At 36.9% G+C, this 27,213-nt stretch overlaps 1 protein-coding gene across 1 annotated transcript in view; it reads left to right on the top strand.

The window, feature by feature from the left end:
- Positions 1–25,230, top strand: part of LOC137665318 (bifunctional heparan sulfate N-deacetylase/N-sulfotransferase 3-like) — a 180,781-nt gene extending 155,551 nt beyond the window's left edge. The window contains exon 6 of the mRNA XM_068404193.1: positions 25,045–25,230. Within this exon, the coding sequence (XP_068260294.1) occupies positions 25,045–25,230 (186 nt within the window). The remainder of the gene's footprint in view (positions 1–25,044) is intronic.
- Positions 25,231–27,213: the final 1,983 nt, after the last annotated feature.

The raw sequence follows: 27,213 nt of genomic DNA, 5'->3' as shown, positions 1-27,213 counted from the left end.
GTAAGTTTCTTCTTTGATCTAAAGCTTATTTATGATTATATTTAGAAAATACATTTCCTTGCTAAGTAGCTCTCCCACCTAACGCACAGGAAGAACACGATACTGTGAAGTTGAGCTATGGGGTCAGACATAGTCATGAAAGGCAGCTGGTGCTGAATGTTTTGGATTAGATGAGCCAACCAGCAGCAATGATCTTCAGCAATGGCATTTTCCGTGTCTCTCTGGTTTCAAAGAACATTGTTGCATAAAGTTCTATATCGCTTCTGAAATTGGTCTTCCGAGACAAAAGCTTTCTGATTCCTCAGAAGCTGAGGCTGAAAGACAGAAGAAAAATATCACAGCATTGCAATTTATTCTTTAAACCTGCTGGTTTCATATTTCCTTTGCTTGGTGGTGAAAACAGAATGATCAATATGCAGGATGGAAACGGTGACAAATACCAACTGACACAGATGCAAAACAAGTCTTATGACCCGTGTAAACTTCCAATTCCAGAGCACAATGCTGTAGGAGATCTCGTTAGTGTGCACTTACATGGAACAGATAGGGGAGTCATTTGAATAACGTTAACATTGTGTTAAGCAAGCCAGCCTTATCACAGCCGAGTAACATCGGGTGTCTGAGAGACAGCACGCAGAAAGATGCAATTCTGAAAAGATATTACATTAAAGTAGAGCTGTGCCTTCAGATCTGCTCTCATTACCTGGAAAGAGGTCGGTGGCACTTGTACAGTCTTGGGTGGGAAATGCAACTACTCAGCATTCTCCCTCATGCGAGACTAGTTTTATGAAAATTACCTCCACCCCAAAAAATCCCAAATTTGTGACAGTGGCTTTCGGTTGTTTCAGATAATGTTGGTAAATTAGACTATTTTCAATGTTCTTGGCTCCTTGCTCTGGTGACCCCAACTTTCTCACGCTTGGAGAGTTAGTTACAACTGATCATGTTAACCCTGTCTTCAAGAAGGCTGAGTAGCAAAGGGGAGAACTAAAACACTGGTAGGAAAGACGGTGCTGCGTTTTCTATTCTGGTATAGAAATTGGAAAGGCTTTCCTTTCTCTTGCTGCCTGTGCTTATATTCACGGCATTTATAGTCACATTTCCTGTCATTAACAGAGGACATTAAGACCTTCTCTCCCTGTCCATGTAATTGTCTCCAGACTTATTAGCAAACTCCTCAAGAAAAGACATAGGTTTCAAGTCTGACTTCAGTCACGAAGCAAGGCTTGGGTCTTCTGCATTTCAGGTGAGTAATGCTAACACTAGACCTTTGGCTAGATGGTGGTGTGGTTTGAGAGAACACAATCTCTGAATGAACACATCCACATCTGTCCTAGAAGAGATACAGGCTGAGGTGTGTGCTGAAACCAAGTGTCTCTTTGTGAAAGAAGTAACAAAGGTAACAAAGATCATGGTATTGCCAAGTTTGAGATGGTATGTACAGAGAAATAAATTTTTGGGTACTTAGAGAATGTAATCATAAACCATGCAGAGATCTGAGGGACCGGTGCTTAAAAAATAAGAGGATCCCTCGTGACTTTCCTCTTTCCAAATCTTCAGATAAGACTGAACCTAGGAACCTTTATTTCCACCCTTCAGTATATCTACCATGCTAGTAATTCAATTAGGGGAACATAGATGTGCTGAAGACATTTTTGTTACAGTGATCAGCACTGTTCCTGTTACAATTAGGAGTAAGAAATATTTACAAATGTCCTTGGGGTAAAAGGACCCCTAAGTAATTATTATAATTGCACAAGAGTTGCTTATAATTGCTGGACTTCCCAGAAATGACTTTCAGAGGAAATCCGTGTAGCCAATTGCATTACTGCCTCCTCAGATCAATATTATATTAGTCCCAGTGCACGGATACCCACAGGGCAAAGTAGCAAACTATTAGCATTTCATTAACAACACACCACATTGCAGGACTGTTCCTCAAACAATTGATGGCCCAGGCAGAACGTATCTTCAAATGTTTATGAAGAACTAGTGAGCTCCTCCTCTTCTTTTTCTTTTTCTTCCTTCTTTTTCTTCACTGCCTTTCAAACAAAAATTTGCCAGGATTTTCAGATTTCCATACGTTAAACGCTTCAATTAATAACATAAGTGCATCAGATCAGCAATGTTGTAATTGTTTCCAGTGTATTTTTCAAATGAGTTTTAACTAATATGAAAAAAAAAATTCAAACCCAACACCTTCAGGTTATATCCAGACTGATTTTTTTTCCCCCGTCTTCCAAGACAGACCAAATTGCAGCTAATTAGTGACAGGTTCCTAGGTGAACTATTTCATGTGCACTGTTGGGCTTCAGCTCGTTTGCCCAGGTTTTCCATAAGGGCTGCTGTCTGTCAGAGGGGCACTTAAGCTCTTCCCAACTCAGGCTCCATTTAAATTTAGATGAAAGTATAGCATCTTTCTGACCAATCTGGTCACTCATATGTCTGTAACAGCGAGAAAAAGAGGGAGTCATAATATCAGTAACATGCCCTTGCTGAAGAACCAGAAATAACTCAGAGACGGAGCCACTGGTTTAAAAACATATATATGTGCGTGTGTTAGCATCTAATTATTTAATAAATACAGTAGATACCCCAAAGACCCATCAGTCTGATAAAGTAAAATGAAAGTAAGCAAAAAATGTCTAAATATTTAAATTAATTGCCATAATTAAAACTCCCAAGTTTTGTTCCTATGTCCATGTTTAAGCATTTCCTAAATGTTCGGTTTTAGCTTGGAAAAGGCCATGAGCATCCAGCACTTCCTATTGACTTGAGGTTATTTATTCGGGGAATTACCTAAGATTTGAGGCTTTAAATTTTAGGCAGGTAAAATAGGCATGTGCAAAAACTCTTTAATTTCAGACATCTTGACTCATTCTGAATCGTTCTTAGACTACTTATGGCATGAAGATGGAGAGGCATGAAAGGCCAATGATACTGCTAAGGCTGCAACTATGAGTTTATCTCTCTTTTCTCCTGACCTGGAAAAAAGATTCAGTGAATACAGCATTCTGTAATTTTGTTTTATCTGTCACCGTATGAGATTCATTCAAATATATCACATTCATCACTGGTCACCACAGGCATCAGCTTCTTTCTGTTATCCTGCCACTGCAAGAGGTATGCATCAGAAACCAACAATTAGGGAAGTGGAAGGGTTAAAGAAACCTAAGGATATTAGTGAAGGTGTCAGGAAAATGAATTTCATATTTGAGTTCTGGTTTTGTCTGCTAAGATCTCCAGGAAATGTTCAACATGTTATTCTAGCAATTTACACTTTTTTTGAATGTGATTTATCCTTATCCATTTACAGCAGAGTTCCCGCTGTTCACTTTATGGTTTTGTTTTTTGTTGTTTTGCTGAGATATGACATTAATTTGCCTCCACATCTTTTATTCATTTGAGGTATGCAAAAATTCTCTAAAATGTATTACAACATGAATTCTGGAAAATACAACACATGATTTTAGTAAAGATTGGAGAGATATATACACACATATATTATTAAGAAACATAGAAATCTGTCTTGGAAGAGGTTGTGAAAATATTTGTATATCTTAAAGTCACACTTTTTAAAATGAAGGTGAAAGCACCTGCGAACCATAATATCTAATCCATTTGTAAACTGGTGGTTTTCTCTTCATTGCAGAGTGATGCTTGGCATCATGAGGGTTGCTTTGCAACATGCAAGCACTCTTCCTGCTGACAGCTTCCAAGATGAAGGCTTGACCCTTTGCAAATTGCAAAGGTTTGACCTGCAGGTGTGGACATAAAGGCTGTAAATGTGCCCATAATAAAAAATGAAGTTGCACAAGAAGAATAAATGAACGTATAAAATACAAAATACCACTCTGCATTAAAATTGATTTACTAGTCAAGTAAGTACATAATTTCAGCTTTTATTTGTGAGGTCTGTTATCATATATACAATTCCTTTAATTTACAGTATTTGATATAAATGTAGATCCTGCTTAAACCTGACTTAACCCGAATCCGATTCATTTGTTAAGCTATGCTCTGTTTTAATACCTAACTCCATACACTGCACAAACCGACAGCCAGAATTTTGTAGTGTAAGTAGTAGTGGGCTGCCTCTGGTTGGGGCAGAAATGAGCTGAAAGAAGGGCAGGCAAGGAAAAATACATCTCGAATTAGGAGTGTTGTTTCTTTTGGTGTTTACCAGTCCAGTGCAAACTTTTGTGTTATCGTAAACACTGGGATAAAAGTAGACCTTATGCAAACTGTAAGAATAATCTTCAGGCTCTGTTTTGGGTTAGCTGCAAATATCCAGCCAGGTGAACGTGGCAGATGGCCAGCAGAGGTTGGAGGTAAGGCTGGGTAAACCTGGAGACACCAACTGTTTTACCTTCAGGTAGCTGGCCTGAAGGGCTCGTCTCCTCCGTAATCTCGGTCTGTGTCCAGGAATTAAGGTCTAGGTGTAACAAGAGATCTTGGAAATATTTAATTTACAGCCACCTCTCCCCAGAGTCAGTGGTGGAAGAGTCATCCAGAAGCCCAATGCTGAGCAGAAGAGGACAGTGCTGTGGGGAACCCTTCACATGCTGTATTTAGAAGTATTTAAAAGGAGAAGAACAATCGTTGTGAGGATTGAAACAGGACTCAGACCTGAGGTGAGTACTCTAATAGTGGCAAATAGTCACAGTCATCTTTTTATTTTACCTCTGGTCTCTTGTGTTCTTGCTGCTCTGGGGCCTCAAAGTGGCCCCTGTGGACTGATGATGAGAGTGGGGACTTGTGTGTTGGGGCATCTGTAGGGAGGGCAGACAATCAGGGTTTCTCCAAGTAGGTACTTGCATGTTTCTACCTGAATGCCTCTTTGGTTATGTGCCTCGTGGAAGCAGCTGATCTCTAATTCACATGCCTTCACTCAGAGACAGGAAGGATTTTAGGTGCCCTTTTCCCCTGTACTTAGTATTTTCTATTGTCAAGCTTGCTGTCTCTCCCAGAGACAGCGCTGATTTTGCACCTATTTTCTTAGCCAGCTGTTCCTCTCAATGACTGGAGTGAACCTGGGTGCTGACTCCAGCGTTTGAGTTTCAGAGGGGCAGAGCCATCTGAGGAGAGGACATTGTGGCATTTGGGGCTCACAGTTCTTTCAGAGACTCAGTTTATTTATCCTCTGTCATTGGCAATTTTCTGAACTAAACTAACATAATAATTATTATAAATCTATTTAATTCAGAATCAATATTGTTAAAGACAACGGGACCATTTCTTAATTAAAAAAATAGAATAAAAATTATGGTTACCTAGCATGTCCCAGCTCCCTCCCCATCCATGCTATTGAGGGGTTCCTGCCCTGCCTACCACTGGCCACAGTGCTGAACTTAGTTGCAAGGGATATTTTTTATTTCCTTATTTAGCCTGAGAAATAATTAGGTATTGTATGTCCTTCTGTGGACATATCCAGAATGAAATCATAATGTAGTCCATAAATAAAACCGATAATATTTCGGTATGTGTGGTTGTATGATATCCTGCCTTGCGTTTTATGCATTATATTTTTAAATCATGACAAAATTCTGTTCCTGAAATTCGGTATTTTCAAAACAATTTAGAAACAACAGTGCTGACTTCTAATTTACTTCTAAAAAGGAAAATTAGGATCTTACGATCTGCAGAGAAACACACCAATGCAGCACACGCCTGCGCAGACCGGTGCAATTGCTTTCCTAGGCAATGAAGGGGGAAAATGTGACATTCAGTCATTTTGAGCTCGTGTTTTGTTTCATTCTAACAGCTTTGCTTGATAATTTTTCCTCCAAAATACAAATAAATGTCACATTGATGAGAACATTGCCAAGCAGTAGTAGAAAATTATTTGCTTTTTAGCATAAAATATTTTTTTAAAGAAAGTGTATCAAGCATCATTAGATCTCATGAAAAAGTAGTCAAGAAATGGTCTGAGCCATACAGATAACCTAAGTCTCCTTACTAAGTTTTAAGGTGGGTAAAAAACTAGATTAGTTCATATTCAATATTCAGTGTGTCAAACAAAATATATGCAAGAGTCAGTGACAGCAGCATAAATGCTAATTGATAGGATGCTGGGAATGATTTTGTATCAAGTGCTAATCAGGCTGTTTTTCCACTTATCAGTGTTGCCACTCAATAACTGACAACTTTTAGATTATCTTGAATGTGTTGAAAATCTGCTGTGCTTTCCAAGTGACTTTGACATTTGTGGTCTGCACAGAATCCAGAAAACTCAAGCAGTAGGTTTCCATTTTTTACTGAGTAAAAAATTTTTCGCTTACCATAATAAGAATTGAGGAGAAAACCTATATGGAATATTACAGCTTATTTTTCTAAACTTATGAAGTTTAAGTTTGTTCAGGTTATTGAGAAATGCCATTTTATGGCATTTGGCAAGTCTGGTTCTGAACATTTTGGGAGATTTTTTTTTAACTATGTCCAAATAAAGGTACGATACATATATGCACACATTTCTGGGAGGGCTAAAAGATCAAATAACACCAAATACTGAAACTGTGTTATGTATAAGCCACACTTATATTGTGAACAGGGGAAATGAATAGCAGATCTGTCTAAGCCAAGGAAGACAAAATATTCATACATCTAATGAGCTTCTTGGGAAGATGGAACAAAAAGCATTTCCAGAGGTTAAAGAAGGGGCTCTGGTTTAATTTGTGGATGCTTTTCTATTCCCTCTGTCACCCTTGACAGATTTTCTGATCACTGCTACCCTTTCTTGTTCCTCCCTATATGCATGGGTTTCTTTTGCATTAGTAATTATTATGATGCTAGAGCCAAATCACTGTACTTTATTTGTGTACAGAAAACTATAAAAATCTTATACAGTGTAGACCTACACAGAAAACCTAGAGCAACAGAATTTTTTTTTCTGCAATCCTGCCTCACTGGGAAGGAATGTGATTGAGCACCTTTGCTGGCCCAGGACTTCCAAAGTGTCTCTTTCTGTTGAGATATTAAAATGAAATCTGGGGCCTTCGCGATCAACAAGAGGTTCAAATGCATCCATTCATTCTGATATTGGCCATCCTATGCTTTGGATCACTTTTAAAGACTCAGTAAAGCAGGAAATTTTCTTTGGAGTGGAAATGGCAGTGGTCAAAACCTGGCTTAACACCGTGAGGCATCACCCACCCATACCATGGCCTCAGTGGGGGCCAGGCAGGGCATCCCCCCGTAGGACACCGTGAGTCAGCACAGGGCGCAGGGGGTTGGGACCCACTCCTGGGGTGTGCCGTGGGACCTCGTGGGTCCATCCAGCAGTCTGCAGGTGTGGGGTGCTGGGCTACAACCTCTTGGGATTAGCTGTAGAAGGTGTTTGGAAATGTGTGGGTGTTCATTAACATTTAACAAGTGTCTAGTGTTGGGGTATGTACGTAGTAGGACTGATATTGACTCAGAATGTAGGTTAATTACAAGTCATTAGTAAATCAATAAACTGCTTCAATCCTGATTTGGTTTAAACTACATGAACTGAGCAGTTTTTCCCTGTGACAAGTAACACGAGTATAATGGTATTGCTGCTAAAGACTGTGACAAGTAGATAATACTTAAGTAAGCTGCTTTTGCAGAAATTTATAATTTACAGTGTTAGTATGGAGCCTCTGCCAAAAGTATTTTTTGGAAAGGTATACTTTGGAAATGTGTTAGCTTTTTTTTAAATTCAAAATCTTTATTTTTGGATTGTTCCAAAGTGCTGGTAAGATTTTGTTAATACTAAGAAAGAACAGAAACTATGAAAAGGAAATATGACTTGCATTTAAAAAAAAAGGCAATGCTGAAAAGCCAGCACATCAAAACATGCCAGCTGTCAAATTTCATAGTTCCACAATGAATCTTGCATCTTGGCTTATTGTCTTGGGTTTGTAGTTTTTTAATAAGACTTTGAATTCTAAAAAGATGAAAATATGTTTTTGGTTTTTTTTTTAACAGAAATTTGTTTTCAGGCCATTAGCATATTTATATAAGCAATATTGAATGTGACCATTAGTTAAAAATTCACAATAAATTAACTTTTCCCTTAATATAAATGATATTTTAGAGCCACTTTAATTATCCATAATAGAACACAAGATTAGTCCGAGATAAATTCTCACAGGAAAAATATGATATATTTATATCAATAAACTTAGCTGTGTCAGTTTGACTTGAAAAGAATACTTAAGCCTACAATTCAGTTCACAAAAAGTTTGAGCATTAAACTCACATCAGGGGAACGGCAAAATACTGAGCAAAAGTAGAATATCTTTTCTCCATATAGTCATATTTTGAAAGTTTATAAATGTGTCCAATATCTTCATCTTTAGATACTTGAAGCTTTCTTTTTAATTACGTAAGCATACATTACAATACATTAGAAAACAAAATACAATCAATGTGTATTTCCAATACACTGTTTTGCAAACATAGAGATATTAGTTTGAAAAAAATAATTTATGAAATGCATTTCAACTACAAATGCCCCATTATAATGTCACAGAAATGAATAAAAATGCTGGCGTTTCCAAGAATTAAGTAGGATTTTAGCTTTAGCTCTCCATCTCTTTCCCCACTAACCAAAATGAATATGTAATGCCTCAAACAGAGTATTTTCATATCGTAATCTTTGATAACAGTGTGATTAAGAAAAGCATTAAGAAAGGTTACTTCGTACATGGTGCTGAAAAATCAGCACTGCTGGGGAGAATGATAAATACTGGGTGCTGGTATTAAAATAAAAGTAATTACTGATACATCTATATATTTATGGCTCTAATTTTTTTTGAGTGCTTTGCTTGCTGAAAAGGTAATGAAAAAAGGAGAGCAAAAATAAGCATGGGACAAGGTGCTTCGATAGCAGAAGAGCCAGCTGGGGATGTTTAGATGTGGTCTGCAGGTCCTCCTGCATGGGAGTCTGAACAGGAGGGATAACTTGAGTAGGAGAAAAGAAAATAATCACACTGGAAGAACCATCTTGTATCCCGCCATTTGCCTGCTGACCTAGATTCACTCTGGTAGAGTTATGATGTTAGAAAAAAACATTACGTATTACTTGGGTGTGTAGTGGAGTAGAATTGTAAGATAGAAGCAATTATTAGATTTAGATATGTGTATCTGCGTTACTTAAAGACTTTGGATTTCATTTAATCTTGAAATGGAACATGTTATAGGTTGTCTTTCCATGTATACTAACACAAGGATTAAAGATGCTAAAGCCTCACAATCTAAAATGCCAAATGAGTCTCCTTTAAGACCCAGGCAGATCAACTTGTTTGATCTTTGCAGGGAGAAGGAATAACTACTGGAGCAGTGTGAGTTCAAGATGACATAAAACAGTAACATTTTGGAGACTCATACATTTGTCTGTCTAGCTATATGTAAATAATTTCCTCTCTTTGCTGGAAGATTTCATCAGTATTAGAAGGAGCAAATTACCTTTCTGTTAATACTGAAGGATTTAAGCCGCAGAGATGTTCTCCTAAAATAATCCTTAACTCAGGAGGTAGGAAGGTTTCATCCCTGCACTTATACCAAAAGAGGACAAGAAGTGATTTTCCCAGGCAATTAATATTTTTGGAGGCTTTAAATGTTTCTTAATCCGTGTAAGGAGGAAATAAAGATTTTGTGAAATTTATCACTAGTAATTTGGGCATTGACTTACCTGAAGATTGGTTCCTGGACCCTGAGAGTTGCCCTGTCCTGAGCAGGGATGAACAAATAACTGGAGGAGTGGAAGAGGAGGAGGGTAGGAAGAATTGGGTCAGCATTTGGAGTGAGAATGTGAAAAGTGACATTTCAATTTAAGAAAACCTTTATGGAAAAGGTTAATTTGAGAACATGCTTCTAATAAAGCGTTTGATAAAAACAGAAATGAAGGGGAAAAAAAGTTAAAAAATATTTGCTGCGTGGTTTGAAACACTCGTTCTTTAAATTACACGAGCAAAGTTTTTGCTTACCAAACTGAAATAAGGCGGTAGGGCCACTGCACTGTTATCTGTAAGACCAGCGCTGATACTTATGCTTGGTTAAGAAATATGAAACTTGGGTTCAATTCATCCATCAGCCTGAGGGCATTTGACTGCTATTCAGGAACTTATTCAAAACATGATGAAGTATCTCATTTAATAAATTAATATTTTTCTGTGAAACATTACTTATCAGCCTTTTTCTCATTGTGGAACATAGTGCAGGGAATCTATAAATTTTTTCTGGTTCAAGAACTTTGCCATCTTCATTTTTCAACAGGAATCAGCATATTTTAATATTAAACAAAAATCTTGACTTAAATAATTTCCCTGTGTATTAAGCTCATTAGGAAGTATCAGGCTCTCAAATCCATTAATTTAATATGAGTGGTGTCGCCTGCAGTAACGCTGCAGAATTTATTGCTGAAAGATAACATTTGGATAAAGAGAGCATTCCTTTACAAATGACTTCTGAAAAGAAATCACTGCCCTTATAGAACCTAATTTAATTAATCTTCTAGATGAAGGCAGTAGTCAGTAGGAAGAATTTGATGTTGTTTAGCCTCACTCTTATAAATATTAATATTCAATAAAATGATTCTTCTGTTTATTCATGATACTACAAATGTGCATTCAGAGCTCCAGCTCTAAAAGTTGCCAGTAGTTGTTTTTGTTCCTCTGTTCTTGTAAACAAAGACTCTCGCTTTCCTTCATTTGATTTATACAAAATTTTAACAACGACAATCGTGGTGAAACTCTCGTTTAAGGGAGAAAAGGATTAAGGAATGTGGACCATGCCTGCCCTAAGCTGCACTTGGAGAACTCCACTGTGTGTCTGTGTGTATGATTTGAGAATTAACATCTACAGCACCTGACATTTTAAATTGCATAATTATGCTAGAATACATAAATAGAAGTACAGTTTTTAGGTCCCTATGTGAACAGAATCTAATTTCACTATAAAAATCATATAAGCAGCCTTTCTTTGAAAGACCAAAATGAACCAACCTTTATCTTTTCATGCACAATGAATTAGCAGAACGAGCAAATAATTTAAACAGTATTAACCTTGATACAACAAGCTTGCACCTTGTAGAGTCAAAGTGGAGATTTCACAGTTTAACGGGGGGTTGGAAGCTAGCCCCAGTTCTGCAGAGCCCTTCTGCTTCCCCTCAGAGCTGCCTGCTCACGGAGCCGGGGGAGCCCCATGGCACAGCTCTGCAGAGACAACGTCTCTCCCACATTTCAGCCCTTCAGGGGCTCCCTTATGCCACAACGTGTTCCTAAATCTTGTGATCTCAAGCATTCAGATGACAGTTTCAGCTCCTGTGGAGTTTTATGCAGTGAAGCTGGACCTAGCCTCTACCCACACAAACAGCTTACCACCTCTGTGCAAGATTTACATCTTTGAGGCCTAGCAAGAATAACGGGAAATGTATTTCCAAATAATGTAGTATTTACACTCTCTTAAGACGAAGCCATGTTTTGAGAAAGAATAAGTTTATTCAAATCACATTAATAAATATTAAAAGAAGGTGGGTCATCCGTGTGAACCTTGTAAAGAGCAACATCCCTCTAGCAAAATTTCATTAGCTTTTTAAGACTTAATTCAGTGTTTCCTGGAAAAGTAGAGAGGTACAGTATTAATTGGCCAGTATTTTCCCCCTTTCACTTGTAAAGTACTTTGTAAAAAAATTAAAATCAAAACAAGTATTTTGCTTGAAAGTACTCTCAAAAGGCATAAAGATGTCTAAAACTGGATCTGAAATGGTTCTAGGAAAGAAAGAAAGAAGGGAATAGTTGAGAGTTTGCACTCAGATCTAAATTCTCACTGCAGTTTTATCTTCTCTATACAGTTCTGAAAGAGCAGCTTTTACTTCAAAATTACGTATTTGCCTTCAAGAGGGAGCAACATCATCGTGCTCTGGTTGTACAAGAGTTCTATAGGCAACTGTGGGTCCACTATGGACAGGATCTCCATCTCTTTCCACATGCTATTGCGTTTCAAGGTATGTGGCTGAATATTTTTTTTTCAATCATTCCGGTAAGTCATCGTTTAGAAGAGTTTCTGTTCTTTAGTCATTTTTGTTGGAGTGTGTATAAATGAAGGGACTTCACTTGCTCTCTTTGCGAATTGTATCACAGCAAATTGGTTCAAAACAGTTTACAATCACTCCTCGAGTAACATTGTAATAAGCATAAAGGGAGGAAATATCAATGGTGTAGTATGACAGATATAGCACTGAAAAACTTTTCCTAAACCTCTGGAGATAATTACTTTAAGCTCAAGCAAAGAGTTCTTGGTACATGACCTCTTCACTGTGGTAGCAAAATCTTGGATGATTTTGTGTTTTGTTATGGATTTAATTTTTTTTTTCCCCTGCAGAAATGCTGTATAATGTTGTGGCTGCATATAGAATAATGGAATATTTTTACATTAAAATATATGTTGATCTGCTTCATTTAAATATAATTGATTTTTAAAGGAGGCAATGCCATTTTTTGCTGTACCCTGCTCACGTATGAGAATACTCTGAAGCCTGGCAAGTTAATAGTTTGTGCCAGCAGTCCTGTAACTTAGCTAAAATATTTCTAGGAGGATGTAAGTTTAAATATTGCATCTTCTAGAAATATACTTCTGCTCTCATTACCATGGCTGAAACATATATATCATATGAAGAAAAGATGGTAGCTGGTAGGGAGGAGTGTCTGATGAATTTGGACTTCTGAGTTAATCTAAGAGTGAAAAACAATCGTATCTCTGTTTTCAAAATGGGTGTTCTGGTAAGTTTTCGTTTCAGAGAATGTTTCTACCAAAATGTGCTTTTCATTCCTCAATTAAATATTTCAGGTACTATGACGAATTCCTTCAAGCCTGATGACACTGCGTACTAAAGAGTAAGATGCAATAGATAATTTTTTAAAATGCCTTCATTGAATGAGACACTTTCCCTTCTCGCTTGGATACAATCTCACAAAAACTTGAGGGCTATTGCCTTGCAGATTTGGCTCTGTAAAGATGCTGCTGCTCTTAGCAGGAACGGGGAACTCCCATATTGTGCTCAGACAAGATAAAATCCTGATAATCACTTTTGGTTATCAACACTCTAGTACTCACTAAAAGAAAGAGTAACAATTTTACACTTGCCAGTGGCAGTAGAAAATTGTTTGCCTGTCCTGCTGTACCCTGCACAGAGCATGCGAATCTTCCACTTTTTTTCTTTTTTTTAGGGAAAATTAGATTTGGTAGGGCAGAAAATATAACTGTTATGCAGTGAGTGTAGCAGATACATGTGTTTCTGTATTGCTGATTAATACAAAATATGTGAGGCCTGACCTAGAACAATACTGCAGCTTAATTCTGTACTTGTAGAGATTACAGTTTTTATGTCAAGATGCTGAGGCGTGTACATGATGTGGATATTTTCCAAAAGCTAAGAAATAATGAAAATGATTTTCCCGATCTAGTGCAACTATTACAAGCAGTGTAACAGCTGGTGATCTACAATTCAGTGAGAGATGAACAAACTGGTCTATTCACCTGCAGAGCATAGATAAAAATTAATAAGAAAGTGGGAAGTTAAATAAATAATGAATGAACATCCAAAGGAGAGAAGGTGAAGGATGAGCAGCAACACATCTGGTGTAATTAAGTTAGAAATTCTAATCAGTCATTAAAATAAAAGGTAAGGACGGAAGAGTTTGCTCAGAGCAAAGGTTCAGTAAAACTTGAGCAATGACTTTAGACACTGAGAGAAGAACTGAATACCTTACACTTCTCAGGCATTGTTACTTGATAGACTGATTTTGCTTTTAGGACAGAACTCCTATACCTTTGGGCAGACAGGGATGGAATAAAGCACAAACACTTGAAGCCCGATAGAAAAGCTGGAATTCTGGTGTTCACCTGGAATTCTCCAGAGCAGCCAGCTTCCACACATACCCAGAGCTGGCCAGAGCAATTAGGCAAACAAGCTCCCACTTCAAACCAGAAACCAGGGCACTGATAAAACACACACCAAGAAAATAAGCGTTACTTCAAAAGGCACTTGTGGTTACTTTCTCTTTAATGTGAATCTTTAAGAAGAGTTGTGTTGCTTTTCACACAGGAGTTTTATATCTTGGACTCACGTTGAACTCCCTTACTCTGAAATGGTAATGTGTAGAGTCCAGCTGGCTGATCAGGCAGGTTGGTTGGGGCACTTTCCATCATCCCTATTGAAGCCGTACTATCATACAGCAAACCTGGGCTGTCATTATGCTAAAAGTTGGCACTTCAGCTAAAATTAATGCATTATTTCTTTGAAAATGCTTTTCAAGTTACTTGAAGAGAGTATAGCTTCCCAGACTATATTGACTCTACTTTTCATAACCAAAAAAAAAAAAAGAAGAAACAAAAGGGAAGTATTAACTATTCCCTATTTAATATGCAACACAATTAAAATAGCATGTGCCATATGGTTCTGCTTTCCTTGTGAGAAGTTATGTGGTGAACTGAGGAAGGAGCTCAGACTTTGCTTCCTTTCCAAGATGAGATGATCAGAATTTAATTCTTCTCTATCCAAACCTCATTTGCCTTATACTGAAATAAATGTCTTCTAAAATGCTGAGGAGGTCACATTTGTCATTCACAAAGTTTCCTGGGCCTGAGCCAAGGTCCCTGCAGTGATGCAAGCATGCCCTTCCCTAGCTGTACATGGTACATGCTCAGTGGAAAAACCTGCGACGAAAACACACCATGCACATGTGGCATAGAGGTTTTCAAGGGTTCTGTCTGTGCATAAGCCAACAAAAAGTTCATAAGACTGTTCAAAGGCAATTAGCTCTCAGTGATGAGTCCTTTCATGCCAAATTTGTGCTTTCCAGCCCAGCTGTTTCAGCTGCAAATGTCTTTGGAAGAAGTTCACAACAGCAGTTTTACAGCATGGGAGAAAAGGTTTCTCCTTTCTTCTCCTTTTCACTCTTAGTATGGAGATTGCAGGGCAACTTTCTTAGTCTCTCAACAAATACTTATCTTCCCTCCGAAACCAACCCTGATTTCATCACTTCAAATGTTGTTAAAAACTTAGAGAACCTGGAAAAGGGCTATACATAATCTTAAATTATAGCAGTTGTTTCCACACACACATTGATACAAAAGCACTATGGTTAGCCTTAGCTTTTGCGGTTTTCTCATGAGGTGAATCAGTTATGGCTCCCCATCTGGATTACATATAAATCAAAGCAGCAATTTATTTATCATTTGGTAAAAGTGCAAGACTTCTGTTTCATAGATAAATATTTTTTCTGTATTGATATGTTATTATTTGTATTAACAGATGAAATAGCATTCTTATAATCACCAGTATTTTCTCTGACTTGACAACATTTTCATCGAGCTGGAAAACTTTCCAGTTAAATTCACTTTGAAAAGAGAACCGTACAAAGACTAGATTTATTACTCAACAGATGATCATCACATTGCTTAATGCTTTATTTCATGGTCCATATTCATCATCCTTTTTTGATTCTTAAATCTGTGCCCAATTCTTTTTGAACATCTGGTGTTCTTTCTCTTCTATGTTTTTAACAGAATAATTTGTTTGGGCAAACGGTTTCTTCTTATCATGCTCTTAATCCTCATGGGTGTTTGGAACACAGGCAAGAGAATAGGACTTCTGTGATTAAATGTAAAGATGTTTGCAAGATTGTTTTATTTTTGGATAAATCTAAATTTCTTCCTTCAATGACATCATGTGTTGGCAGCCTTTGACATAAATCTGCTGTTGCTGGGATCTGGGCAGAATGTCCTTGTAAAGGAAATTGTTCTGCGAACAATTGATCTGTGTGCAGACTTCAAGGTAAATTAGAAAATAAACGAACTTAGGTTTCTTTTTAGAATGAGCATTAAACTGGTGAATATAGTTTATTGAAAATTTACAAATCGTTCAACATATTTTCCCATCAGCTCTTTGCCATATGCCATATCATATTGATTTGCTTTTTGGTAAGCACATGTGTCTAATGGGACTGTTGTCATAACGCACCTGAATGGCTAATATAGCAGTACTGAAAATAAAGGTTACATTCTTGACATCTCAGAAGAAGACTTTAAAATGTTTTTTTTTTAAGGCATACATATTTTCTGAGAAAAATAAAACAGGAATATGAAAATCTCAGTAATTCACCATGGTGCCATACACCATATCTGAAATCTCATTCAGATCCTGTCAGCTGCTGCACGCTCCACTCATTTCAATGGAGTTGCTAATACACACTAGCCAAAAAGAGTAGGAAGGAAATACATAACATGTACCATTTTTTTATTAACAGATTCTAGTAGTTTTTTCAGCTACAATTTACATGCTAACAATATTGAACTTTCTTGTTAAATCTTCCAGGGAATGTTTCCTTTCCTTTAAAAAAGCAAAAAAGAAAACAGAAAAAAAAAGGGCAAGGAAAAAAAATACAAACCTAGGAAATTCAGTGTCATAATGCTAATGCTTTTAGGCAAAGATACAGTCACTAAACCTAGGAAAGAGAATTAAAGCAGTCACTCTAACTCAGCTGGTTTTTGATATATTGATATTCTTTCATTGCTTTGGTGACTCTAGGGAGGAAGAGCTGCCTACACCTGCCCTCCAAGGAACTCCTGACTTTGCCTGGAGGAAACATCACATCTGCTGAATTATACAGCTCTTTCCTTCTTCTGCCCAGGTTGCTGGTGAAGACTTTATATGTTCTCCCTTTAATACTTCCAGCTGTTCTTCTTTCCCATGAAAGGAAATCCCTGCGTAGAGACACAGCAATCCTCAAGGTATGTCCAGATTTACTGCTGGTGTTCAAACATAGCGCGGGGCAGAAAGGTCTCTCATCACAGTATCTGCTCTGCTGACCTGCTGTGATGCAGTTCCTTTCCCCTCAGCACAGGTGTATCTAGCATGGTGCTGACAGTGAACTCAGAGTAGGAGGAGGCAAAAGAGGAGAATAATGACAAAGTATTCAACTATTTCTTAGCTTGCTTAAGTTATAGAAAAGAATTGTAGTGCTACCATAAGTTATTGCAACAGCCCATTTATTCTGCTAAGAAGCCTTCCTGGAAATTTAATCCAGAAACAACTCCCAGACTATTTGTAAATCTATTTATGACAGCTTGTCCTGCTGTATTCAGGGGGGCACCTTTTAAGCCTAGTTTGGCTGTTTTTAAGCCCAGCCCATATCAACTTACATCCCCTCGAACAAGGGGGAAGCAAGGAAAGGTGAGCAGACTGGATCTCTCTCCCTCACTAACACCAGATCAGCTAAGATGACGTATACTGCTGTGTTTAGCATGCAGAACGTGGAGCATGTGGCACTGGAAGTCAAACGTTAACAGAGAACGTGATGAAACCCTTTCTACTTGAGAGAACTGAAAAGGTGGCAGTCTTTTTAGCCACCCTCATGTGGAGCCCTGATTTTGGGAAACACCAACTACAACTTTTATTATTATGAAAGTAATGACAAGAAAAGCCTGTATTTTTGCAAAAGTAGATACTTTTGAATTATGTTAATTTTTAGTTTTTTAATATCATATGTGGTGAAACACCAGAAGGCTGGGAACAGTGAAGACTCGTTACAACTTTTCATCTTGCTGGTGCTTTGTCAGCCTGAAATACAGAGAGATTTATATATATTTTCCCAAGAGGTTGCCATTTCTTTGACAAGTGTTGAAATAGTAGTTGACACCTTTAATTAGAAAATGGAGCCAGGGAACAGAACGAGTAAATTAAAACACCCATTAATTTCATTCTAGTTTTGATCTTAAAAAAAAAAGGTCTAAACATGAATTGGTATTCAAAAAACTGCCATGATTATAGAACTAATCCTTGTCTGGAATCAGGTATTAGAGATTGCTTATGATCAGCCAGCAGAAGTTTGGAGTTGCACTGCTAAAAGGTGACATAAATGATGGGAAATTGGGAAGTGAGTAAAATAACTGAATGGTAGGTGTACTGGTTTATGAAAAATTTCCTGGCTACAGTTGTTTCTTCCTCTGCAGAGAATAGCTAATCCTTTTTACCTATAAAATAATATTAGACTTTACAGTGTTTTTCATTTTCTTCTGAGTTGATATTTTTATTTGCTTCTAAATTAAGTGGGTTAACTTTAATAATTGCTTATTGATTGTTTGTAAGCAGTGGCTCATATGAAATGCTCATATTCTTTGATTGTTCATACACTTATGTTTTCTGCCTTGTTAAATCACTATGGATTTATTCAAAATCTTTTCCATTCTTGAGCTACCTGAAAAAATTTGGGTCATCTGTAAATTTTCAGTTCACTGCACTATTTCTATAAAATAGCTGAAAGAAATAATGGGAACAGCATCTATTCAGGTGATTTGACATTCAAATTTTCAGTTGTTTGACTTCATCAAGATTAAATGGATTTAAAGTATCCATGTAGGCTGCATCTGTTTGACATAGGCCATCTTTTCCAAGAAATCATGGTTTAAAGAGAGAAAGCATTCATTTGTAATGATTCATCTACATAAACTGAGAAATGGGAAAATGTATTGGCAATATGTAAATATTTCTACATTTTTTTGAGCAGGGATGTGAAATGGTTAGAAAATCTATTTGTACGAGGCCCATTTTGTATGTAACTGGATAATTCAATAGTGATGCATGATCTGATCAAGTGATGTACATCTCAAAATCACACGTGACACGTGAGTGCTTGGTGCAAGAGCATGCACTAGTCTGTATTAGTTACTCTCTGGCAGGCCAATCTTTGCTGCCATTGCCTCTCAGTTGACCTGTGCTGAAAACACGGAGAACGATGCAACTTTTCCTCACAATTGTAATAAAAAAGCTAAGTATTTGGAGAAAGTGGATGTGTCGGACATCATGCTTTTTCTTGACATTTTTATTGTAAACTCTAGTCCTTGTGGATTCAGACAAAGGCTTGGAAGTGCCAGGACCAGATCTGAGAGACAGAAATAAGTTTGTGTTCCCCAAGTATGATTTCTGGAGGTCCAACTTCTAATTCTGGGTGTTTGGGATTGCTGAAAGTTGGAAGCATCATTTAGGGATTTTATTTCCTTCCTTGGTAGGTCTCTTAATCCTGCTGTATTTAGAAGTAAAGGAAGCCTTTTTTATGTGATTGGATTCTAGAAGTTTGCATATTGTAATGGCAAAATGGGGAATAATGCTGAGATAGGAGTGATGTGTGAAACAACCGATGCCTAAACGATGACCTCAATGACCTGCTTGAAGACTGTCATCAGCTAAATTTCTTGTACTCAATGCTTCAGATGGAGTCTTTGTAGATGGTCACAAGTTTCTAGTGAGATTTTGAATCCAGTCGGGGTTGTGAAACCACAGCTAGTGAATTACTATAGCTCATTGCATTTATTTTTTTAAAAGATGCAAGCTAAGTAAGTGTATAACAGAGTTTCTAAATGACAAGTTGAACCATAACTTGGCACATTTCCAAAAGATCACTGAAGGGCAGAGTGCGTATCACTGTGCGACTTTACTTAATTACAGTTTTTAATTATGTTGAAGATTACTTTGCCTTGTTAAACTCTGTCCTTGCTCTGATCTGATCCTTTCATTCTTAAATTATCACAGTAAATTTTAGTAATAACAATACAAAGAACAGCTAACTTATTTTTTGTCATTGAAATTTGTTCAGCCATTGTGTCCAGTTCTTGTAACTTTTCCAAGTCAGTTTGGAGGAATACAGTGGGGCTTATTTTGATCTCTTCTACATGGATCTAATACCCATGTATTTATTGTTTGTGAAGGAGCAAAAGAAAAGCAAGTCTATAAAGAGAAAAGGTAGTGAACTTTGTTTTGCATCAAGGATTCATTTCAATTTACCTGTAAAATTACTAGTTAAGTAAGATATCGGTTACAAAGCAAAGTGGTATGGTGATAATATTATTTTATGGGATTTTTCACATGAAGTTTTCTTCTTATTTTTTTCCCTCTAATAAAAGCGTATGTGCTATTTCTGCTCCAAGACATGATCTAGTTATGACTGAGTATCTGCCTGACCCAGTTGGTGTGGCTGACTTTTTCTAAACCTGCCTTCTCTCTTCAGGTTACTGCTCTTTGCACAAAAGACAAGTGAAAGAAGAAATCTAGAGATCCCCGACACTACCAGCACAGGTTTGATTCTAGATTGAAATTGTGAGCCTTTTCAGAGGTATGGACTCGACTCTATCCCCTTGGGTATAGATGATCTTGGTTTTGCTTAACTCTTCTGTATTTCACTGAAAGCAAATGGTAAAAACTTGTATGATTCTGAGAATATTAATTTTCCTCAGAATATCAAACCCTGTTTTTTTCTTCCTTCATTCTTTTTGGTGAAAATTTGTAGCAAAACTGGGATATGACATTCAATATGCAATATGGAGAAATGTCACATAATGTAAACCAAAGCATTTCCTTGAGCTAAAGACAGCTGAATTAACCAAAATATGTAAGTGAGGAATCTGCTCAGATGCTTTGTATCACATCCAACTTGACACTACTCTAAAACAGAAACCATAAAGGTGAAAAGCAAGATCCATTAAGCAACAGGAAATGAAATCTGACAGATGGAAGCTAAAATTTGTAAATGTTTACAAAAACATTGAAATTTCTAAAATGTTCTTTCAGATGGCACAGCACAAATGTCAGATAGTAGCCATAATATGTTTTCTTTTCAATGAGTTTCAAATATTTGGGTCCTATATCAACACATTTATCCCTACATGTAACACCGTATTCCAAAATGTCTACCTGGTGATACAGTTGTAAAATTCATTTTTTTTATATCTGTTTATTAAGTGATGCATGATCGTGGAGTCTCATGGGATAGTTATAATTTAATTCCTAATACTATTTGTCTGAATTATTTATTTGCTGTGTTACGGCAATGATTTTGGGGCAAAGGTGATAATGCTTAGCTATATTTCTAGGAGTTCTTAAAAATAATTGGATTAGAAATCGTGCACTGAGAACCTACTTATTATTGTTAACGGTTCAGGACTTATTTAAGTGTTTTAATCAAGCAGTAAATGATGTATACCTCAGAATACTTTCACTCCTGGTTTTTGAATCACAATTTGTAAGCACTAGAGCACAAGCCTTTTCATTATGCAAAACAAATTTTTGTAGCATTTTGTCTTTCTCATTTCACGCAGTAGGAAATAAAACCCAGACATGAATGTTACACGCAAGCCATACTATGCTGTCTAAATAAATACACAGAATTAGCACATCAGTAAACTAATGTGATCATAATTAATCTAATACACCTGCAGAACATCTTATTCAAATCACTCTTAATTGATTGCCATCGATATTTGTCTGAATTGCTAATAGAAATATGGCTTTTACTGCAGAAAACAGTCTGGTGTATATTTTCATTACACTTCCCGTGGCTGTATTGTTCTGCACCTGCCTGCTCCCAAAATGCTTGTTACAGCTGTCATCTACTTTTACGAGGACGGGAGCAATGTTCTGGCAAGCTAACTTGACTCAAATTGTGTTGGGATATAAAACATGAAGACCCACTTGTGATTGCAAAGGTAGTAAGTCTAATTTGATTAGTGCTCCGGTGACATGGCATATTATGAACGTCATTTGTCATTTCTCCTAAGTACTCGTGAAAGGATCATTTTCAGAGAAGGCGTAACTGAAGCCTGCAAACACGTTCAGCACCTCTCACGCTCAGGGGAAGAGCTGGGGAGAGTCAAGGAAACAGCAGTAGATCGTGATCAATATTGGCTTTAAAACAAAAAGAAACTGGAAAGGCAGCAACCAGGAAATCCTACCTTCTAAAATGAGTGACAAATCTTCAGTGGGAGTATGATTTTCTCCTTGAGATTTATGTTAGTGAGTCTCAGCTATTAAAAACCCCCACAATTTAAAACCTTGAAACTCTATTGTTAAACAACTAGGCCTTATTTTCTAAAAATTTTCTAAAAAAACTTTCCATGAGTTGCTAAGCAACTGGGATAAAGAAAAAGGCCAGCTCCTCAATTTATGTGAAGTGGAACATTTCTATGTCTATGTGTGTCTGTAAATGCCCCCCCCCGATTTTTCAAAGATATGTATCAGGTTAGCGTGTCTGTGAGGCAGATTTGGTTGTGTACACAGAAGTCAGCTGATTAAATGATTTTACAGAGATGGCAAAAATTAAATGTTCTGACAGCATCAGTATAATAACACAAATACCTTCTTGTGGAAAATGAAGGTTTTAAATTTTTATTTCTCAAGCGTCCTGCTGGAATATGTGTTTAAAATGATTTGTTTTCCTCTTTCTAGTTTTAATTTAACAGTATTGGTATATAAACATTGCTGAAAGGATTCATTAGGAGGCTATGAATACTGAGGGAAGCAGCAGGGTGGGAAAAGACCTCTCTTTTACGGAATATTCTCTCTCTGTTGTCAAAAAACATGACTCAGGTTAGTGTTAAGAAAACATTAGTGTGACCTCAAAGTGAAAGAGTGATCAATATTTGTGACGTTTGTTATTTATGCAATTATTTTCATAATCATGGTATATTCATGATATTTCCTACTGTTGTACCTGGGAAGATGGAAGAATAATATAAATATGAACTAGGAATAACTTTAATCTTAAAACAAGGGACTAACCTAGTGAATAGAGGTGAACTTTGCAAAGTAGCATAAGGGAATTGTCTTTGGACACCAAACTATATTTGGGTTCACTACTAAACTAACTGGAATTTCTGCCACTGGACTTTTATGAAAATATGAGCTTTTCAGGGAAATTTGGGCTCTGATTCGATTGCCAAATGGGATTTTCATAGTCACTTAAAGTAATTTAATCAGTTACAAAAATATATCATGCATGAATATATTTTTCTTCATCATTTATGGCAAAAAGAGACTCTCGTATTTAGATTTCCATATTTTAGAATGGGCTAGAATTTAAATGCATACAGTGAGGTCATTGTATTCTTTTTTTCTCTCTTTTTTTTTTTCCTAGCAAAGTACTTTTACACAAATAACTTGGCTTACAGATAACTCTTTGGAAATGCCAAGAAGTACTCACCAGAGCTGGCAGCTCTAAACTGGGTGAAGGGCTATGTCAACAAAGGTAATGAGAAAAGGACTCCAGTCTTTTTCAGTATAATAAGTATTGTTTGGTTAATTTATTCTACAAGCATTATACATAAATATAATAAACAGTGCTGCTGAATTAGAGTTGCTTTGAGAATAACTTATAGGCTACACAAATGGAAAGATAAAAAAGTGGTAGCTAGTGCTTGGGAAAACCCATGGTAGCTGGGGATATCTCCAGCAGCTTGGTGTTTCCTCTCTAAGGGCTCCCCTCTGTCTGTACTGCTGGTGGTCATTCTGTCCTGCTTCCATTAGGTATCTTGCAAGGAGCGTGCTTAAAAGTTAAGGGAGCAAGCAGAGTTAGGTGAAAAAAAAAAAGCAGAAAACAGTATATAATGCAAATGTTCAGTTCATCTTCCAGTGGATACTGGTAATGAAACAACCTTCATCCTTCTAAAACCCAGTGAGGTCTATTTTGGTTGTTTTTTTTTTTTAAATAAATAAATTATACTAGATACTATCAGGACACTGTTACACTTTTTGAAGCTGTGTGTATTGCATTTTAATTATCACCTACCATCTAATGCTTTGAATGTTTTTAAGCTTGTTCAATCCATTAAAGCAGCAACTGTGTTAATAAATTCTAGTCGCTGATTGATATTAAACGACATATGTAGCAAACAGTCCATCTGTCTCTGTTGTATTGTTCCATGCCTTCTTTCACATTTCCATTACAAATTCTGTAATATATAGTCTGATCATTTTGAGTGATGTTTGGGATCTTTATTGGACAAGACATTTTAAGTACATTTGTCTTTTGACTGGTTTCTAGCTGACAGTTCTAACAACAGCTATTACCTTCCAAAAGGCTGCATTTGAAGTATTCTCTATGTTCCCTCTCCCACTATTTTTTGTTTCAGGGTGCATATTGCTGACATTTCTAGCTGCCTTTTTTTTTTTTGATTCCAAACACTTCTTTTCCTCAACAAGGATCATTTTATCACTGTTATGCTGAGTCAGGCCATATTTGTGTCTCACTCCATTTTGCTTTTCCATTCAGATCACATTATGTAAAAATTTTTTTAAAACAGAAATTCCCCTTCCCTTGGTTACGCTGCTCACCATCCCACTCATTGAATTAGCTCTTCTTCACTAGTGCTAGTACGCTGTGTTTTGGGCAACCACAGCAGTTACCTTTGTCTTATCCTCTTATTCCCTATTGCTGGGAGGCAGAAACTTGCAAGGAATCATGTTGCTGAGATAAGTATGAAACATAAAATTATTTAAATTGATAATAATCCTCTCAGGGGAAAACCTCACCTTAATACTTCTTCTGAGGGTCTGCTGGATTAATTTCCTCTGTCTGCATGAGCAGAGGCACTGGCCAGTACACGGAAAAGTAAGAGACATGCCTCCAACTCTGGTTCTTCTAACCAGAGCTCTATGCTGTGTAACTTCTTCCGTAGCTTTTGCTATATATAAAACTATATTGTCCTGAGTTAAGAGGTAACATATACAGGTGAGGAGGTATCTCTTGAAATCCTATGAATGCTACATAAAATACAACAGCATCTGAAGATCTTTCTAAAGAAACTGGGCCTAATTGCTTTTTAAATTTTATTTTACAAGTTTCTGTGAGCATAACTGTTTGAGCTTGCTTTATACAATAAGTGAATTTTGCACTCAAGGTGAACAGTAACAGTGAAAAAAATCAGCCATAGGCAAATCAAAGTTTAACTAAAATTAATTTTATTTTGGATATGGGGAAGTAAAAATAAAGTCCTTACCTGTTTCCTTTTTGCATGTCAGCACATATAGTCCAAAAGTGCAGAATAGTAATTGCTAGTGACTAAAGTGTAGCGTGATATATTATGTTCTGAGGTTGTAGTTCTCTACTTTAAATATTAATATTTCATTATTACAACACTTTATTTTAAAGTCTTCTAGAGAATGCAGCATCATACATTTTTAATTTTTCAGCCAGATACTTCCCGTATACATGCAAGTTTTAATAGCATATATGTTTCCTTCTGTTTCAGAGAAACCTGGGGCTGGTGGATTGGATGGCTCGAGGGGCCAAGCAGCAGCTCAAGAGCTTTTCACCTGAGCGCCTGATCCAAGCTCCACTGGAAGCCATCACTGCTGGCGGGCTTGGTAGGAGCTGTGACTTGGGGTCAGTCCCTGACGCCTGGGGAAGTCTGTATCGCATCACTGACATCAAATGATCTCCTCATTTGCAGTCAAAATTGGGGACAGGCGAAGTACTATTAATGTCCTGCTCTGAAGCCTTTTGGCAGCGTTTAAGTGTTTACAGCTGAGATTTTGTGTTGAGCCAGTCTCTTAAAAGCAAATGCTATATCTTCTCCCCTCATATACGATGATGTCATATAGTATTACCGTATGCAGTTAAGTGGATATATGGTGCCTGTGCAATGGCCCCATAGGATTATATTTTTTTCTTTTTCTAAAATGTTAACTGTCTTTAATCAAAACAATATGCAGCTCTGGGCCATTGAGATTTTTCGGAGTGGCTCACCTCATTATGGGAATAAGCACCTCAGCAGGAGAATTGCCAGACTCCTACTGCATTGTATAAGAAGAGGCTTTGAATGTCCAAAGGTCTACAGGCACCTCTATGCAACTGTGAAAGCATTAAAAAAACCTCAGGCCAAAATGTCTAGGACCCATCTCAAAACAGATGACAGAAAGTGCTGAAAGTTTTCAGCTTTAATCAGCATGTTTCCATTTTTCCCTCTCCCTCAAAAGACAGGGAAAGTCATGTGTTTAGAAGTCAAAATGTATGCTTAAGTAAATAATATATAAAATAGGGCTGAATCAAGTCATATTTTAAATCCAGGGAGCTCTGGTTCAAGGTCACATAATTTACTCAATTTTAGCCATAAATCTCCAGATCAATAGTAAAGGTGGAACCTGATGAGAAATATTTGACCTTTGGCAAACCCCTCTATCTCTCCTGTATAGACCTTGTCAACACAAAATCCCAGCTCTGTGTGTGTGCAGGCACACGTGCCTGCAGCTGTTACCCTTGGAAGAAACAGAAATGGTGTTTGTATTAGGCAAAACATAGAAGATGGAATGAACTTATATGCAAAAAGTTCTCTTATTCAAAATTCTCAGTTTGTGTCTTCTCAAAACTTGCAGCTATCATTTTTTTTGGAAAATTAAATACAAAGATGTTTTTAAACATGAAAGTATGTATTTAAATTTTGAAGCATATGCAAAAAGAAAATATTCGTGATGGGTGACATTGGAGAATTAAGGGTGCCATAACATTTATTTTGCTACTATCCAGTGCTGCTCAGAGTGATCTACTTCTTTGGCTAATAAATCCAAACTTAAAGCATTTTACATAAGTATGACTCAGAGAGAGTGGTTTTTGTTATTATTTTCCATTCCACTGAAGGAAAATACAAGTCTTGATACTTTTTTCTGGTTTATATTATTTTCTGTTTCACTGAAGAAAACACAAACCTTCACTAAAATTATTTTGTCATCTAGAATGTTATTATTTTTGGTCTAACTGAAGTGTTCTATTTTCAGATGTGAAAAAAAGGTAAAGAAATGAAGTGACAAACTTCCCAGGCTTTTGTAGGAACCGATTGCTATTGCAGTCCTTCTTAAACTAAGAACTTCAGATTACTGATCTGTGTTCAGTGGATATTTAAGTTTTGAAAAAGAAATGAAAGAGCTCCAATATGATGCCTTAGAGTCCCTCCTGGTCTGATGAGAGGCAGACTTCAGTGGCAGGTGGAAGATGGTAGGTAAAAATCCTCACAGGCTGAGAACTGCAGTTCAGATTTCTGATGTGTTTGCTGTTAAGTGCTCTGGTCAGAGAGCAGTCCGATAAGAAGCAGCCACAGCATTCCAGTTTTCCCCTTTCCATTTCAAAATGGTTCTAAACCAAAAGTATTGATGAATTCATCCTGAATTAGCAAAAAAAGTATTATAATGATAGATAAAATATTTTCTAGAAAAAATTGTTTTTCATAACAAACAATTTTTTAAAAAGGTCATCTTCTGGAAATACTGCCTTCAAGTAGTATTTATCTATTTTGCGTGTAAAATGCAACCAAAATATTCTGGTCTGCAGTGGAGAGAAAGTAGAAACCTAGCTAGAGAGGCTGCTGAAATACTTAAAAATATGAGGAAAAGAAGAGAAACAAAAGGTAAAAAAGAGACAGCAGGAC

Source organism: Nyctibius grandis, chromosome 6 (genome assembly GCF_013368605.1).
Source record: "Nyctibius grandis isolate bNycGra1 chromosome 6, bNycGra1.pri, whole genome shotgun sequence".
In the NCBI taxonomy this organism is placed as follows: domain Eukaryota; kingdom Metazoa; phylum Chordata; class Aves; order Nyctibiiformes; family Nyctibiidae; genus Nyctibius; species Nyctibius grandis.
The sequence above is the reverse complement of the archived record's forward strand: the minus strand, read 5'-3'. Positions and strand labels throughout refer to the sequence as shown.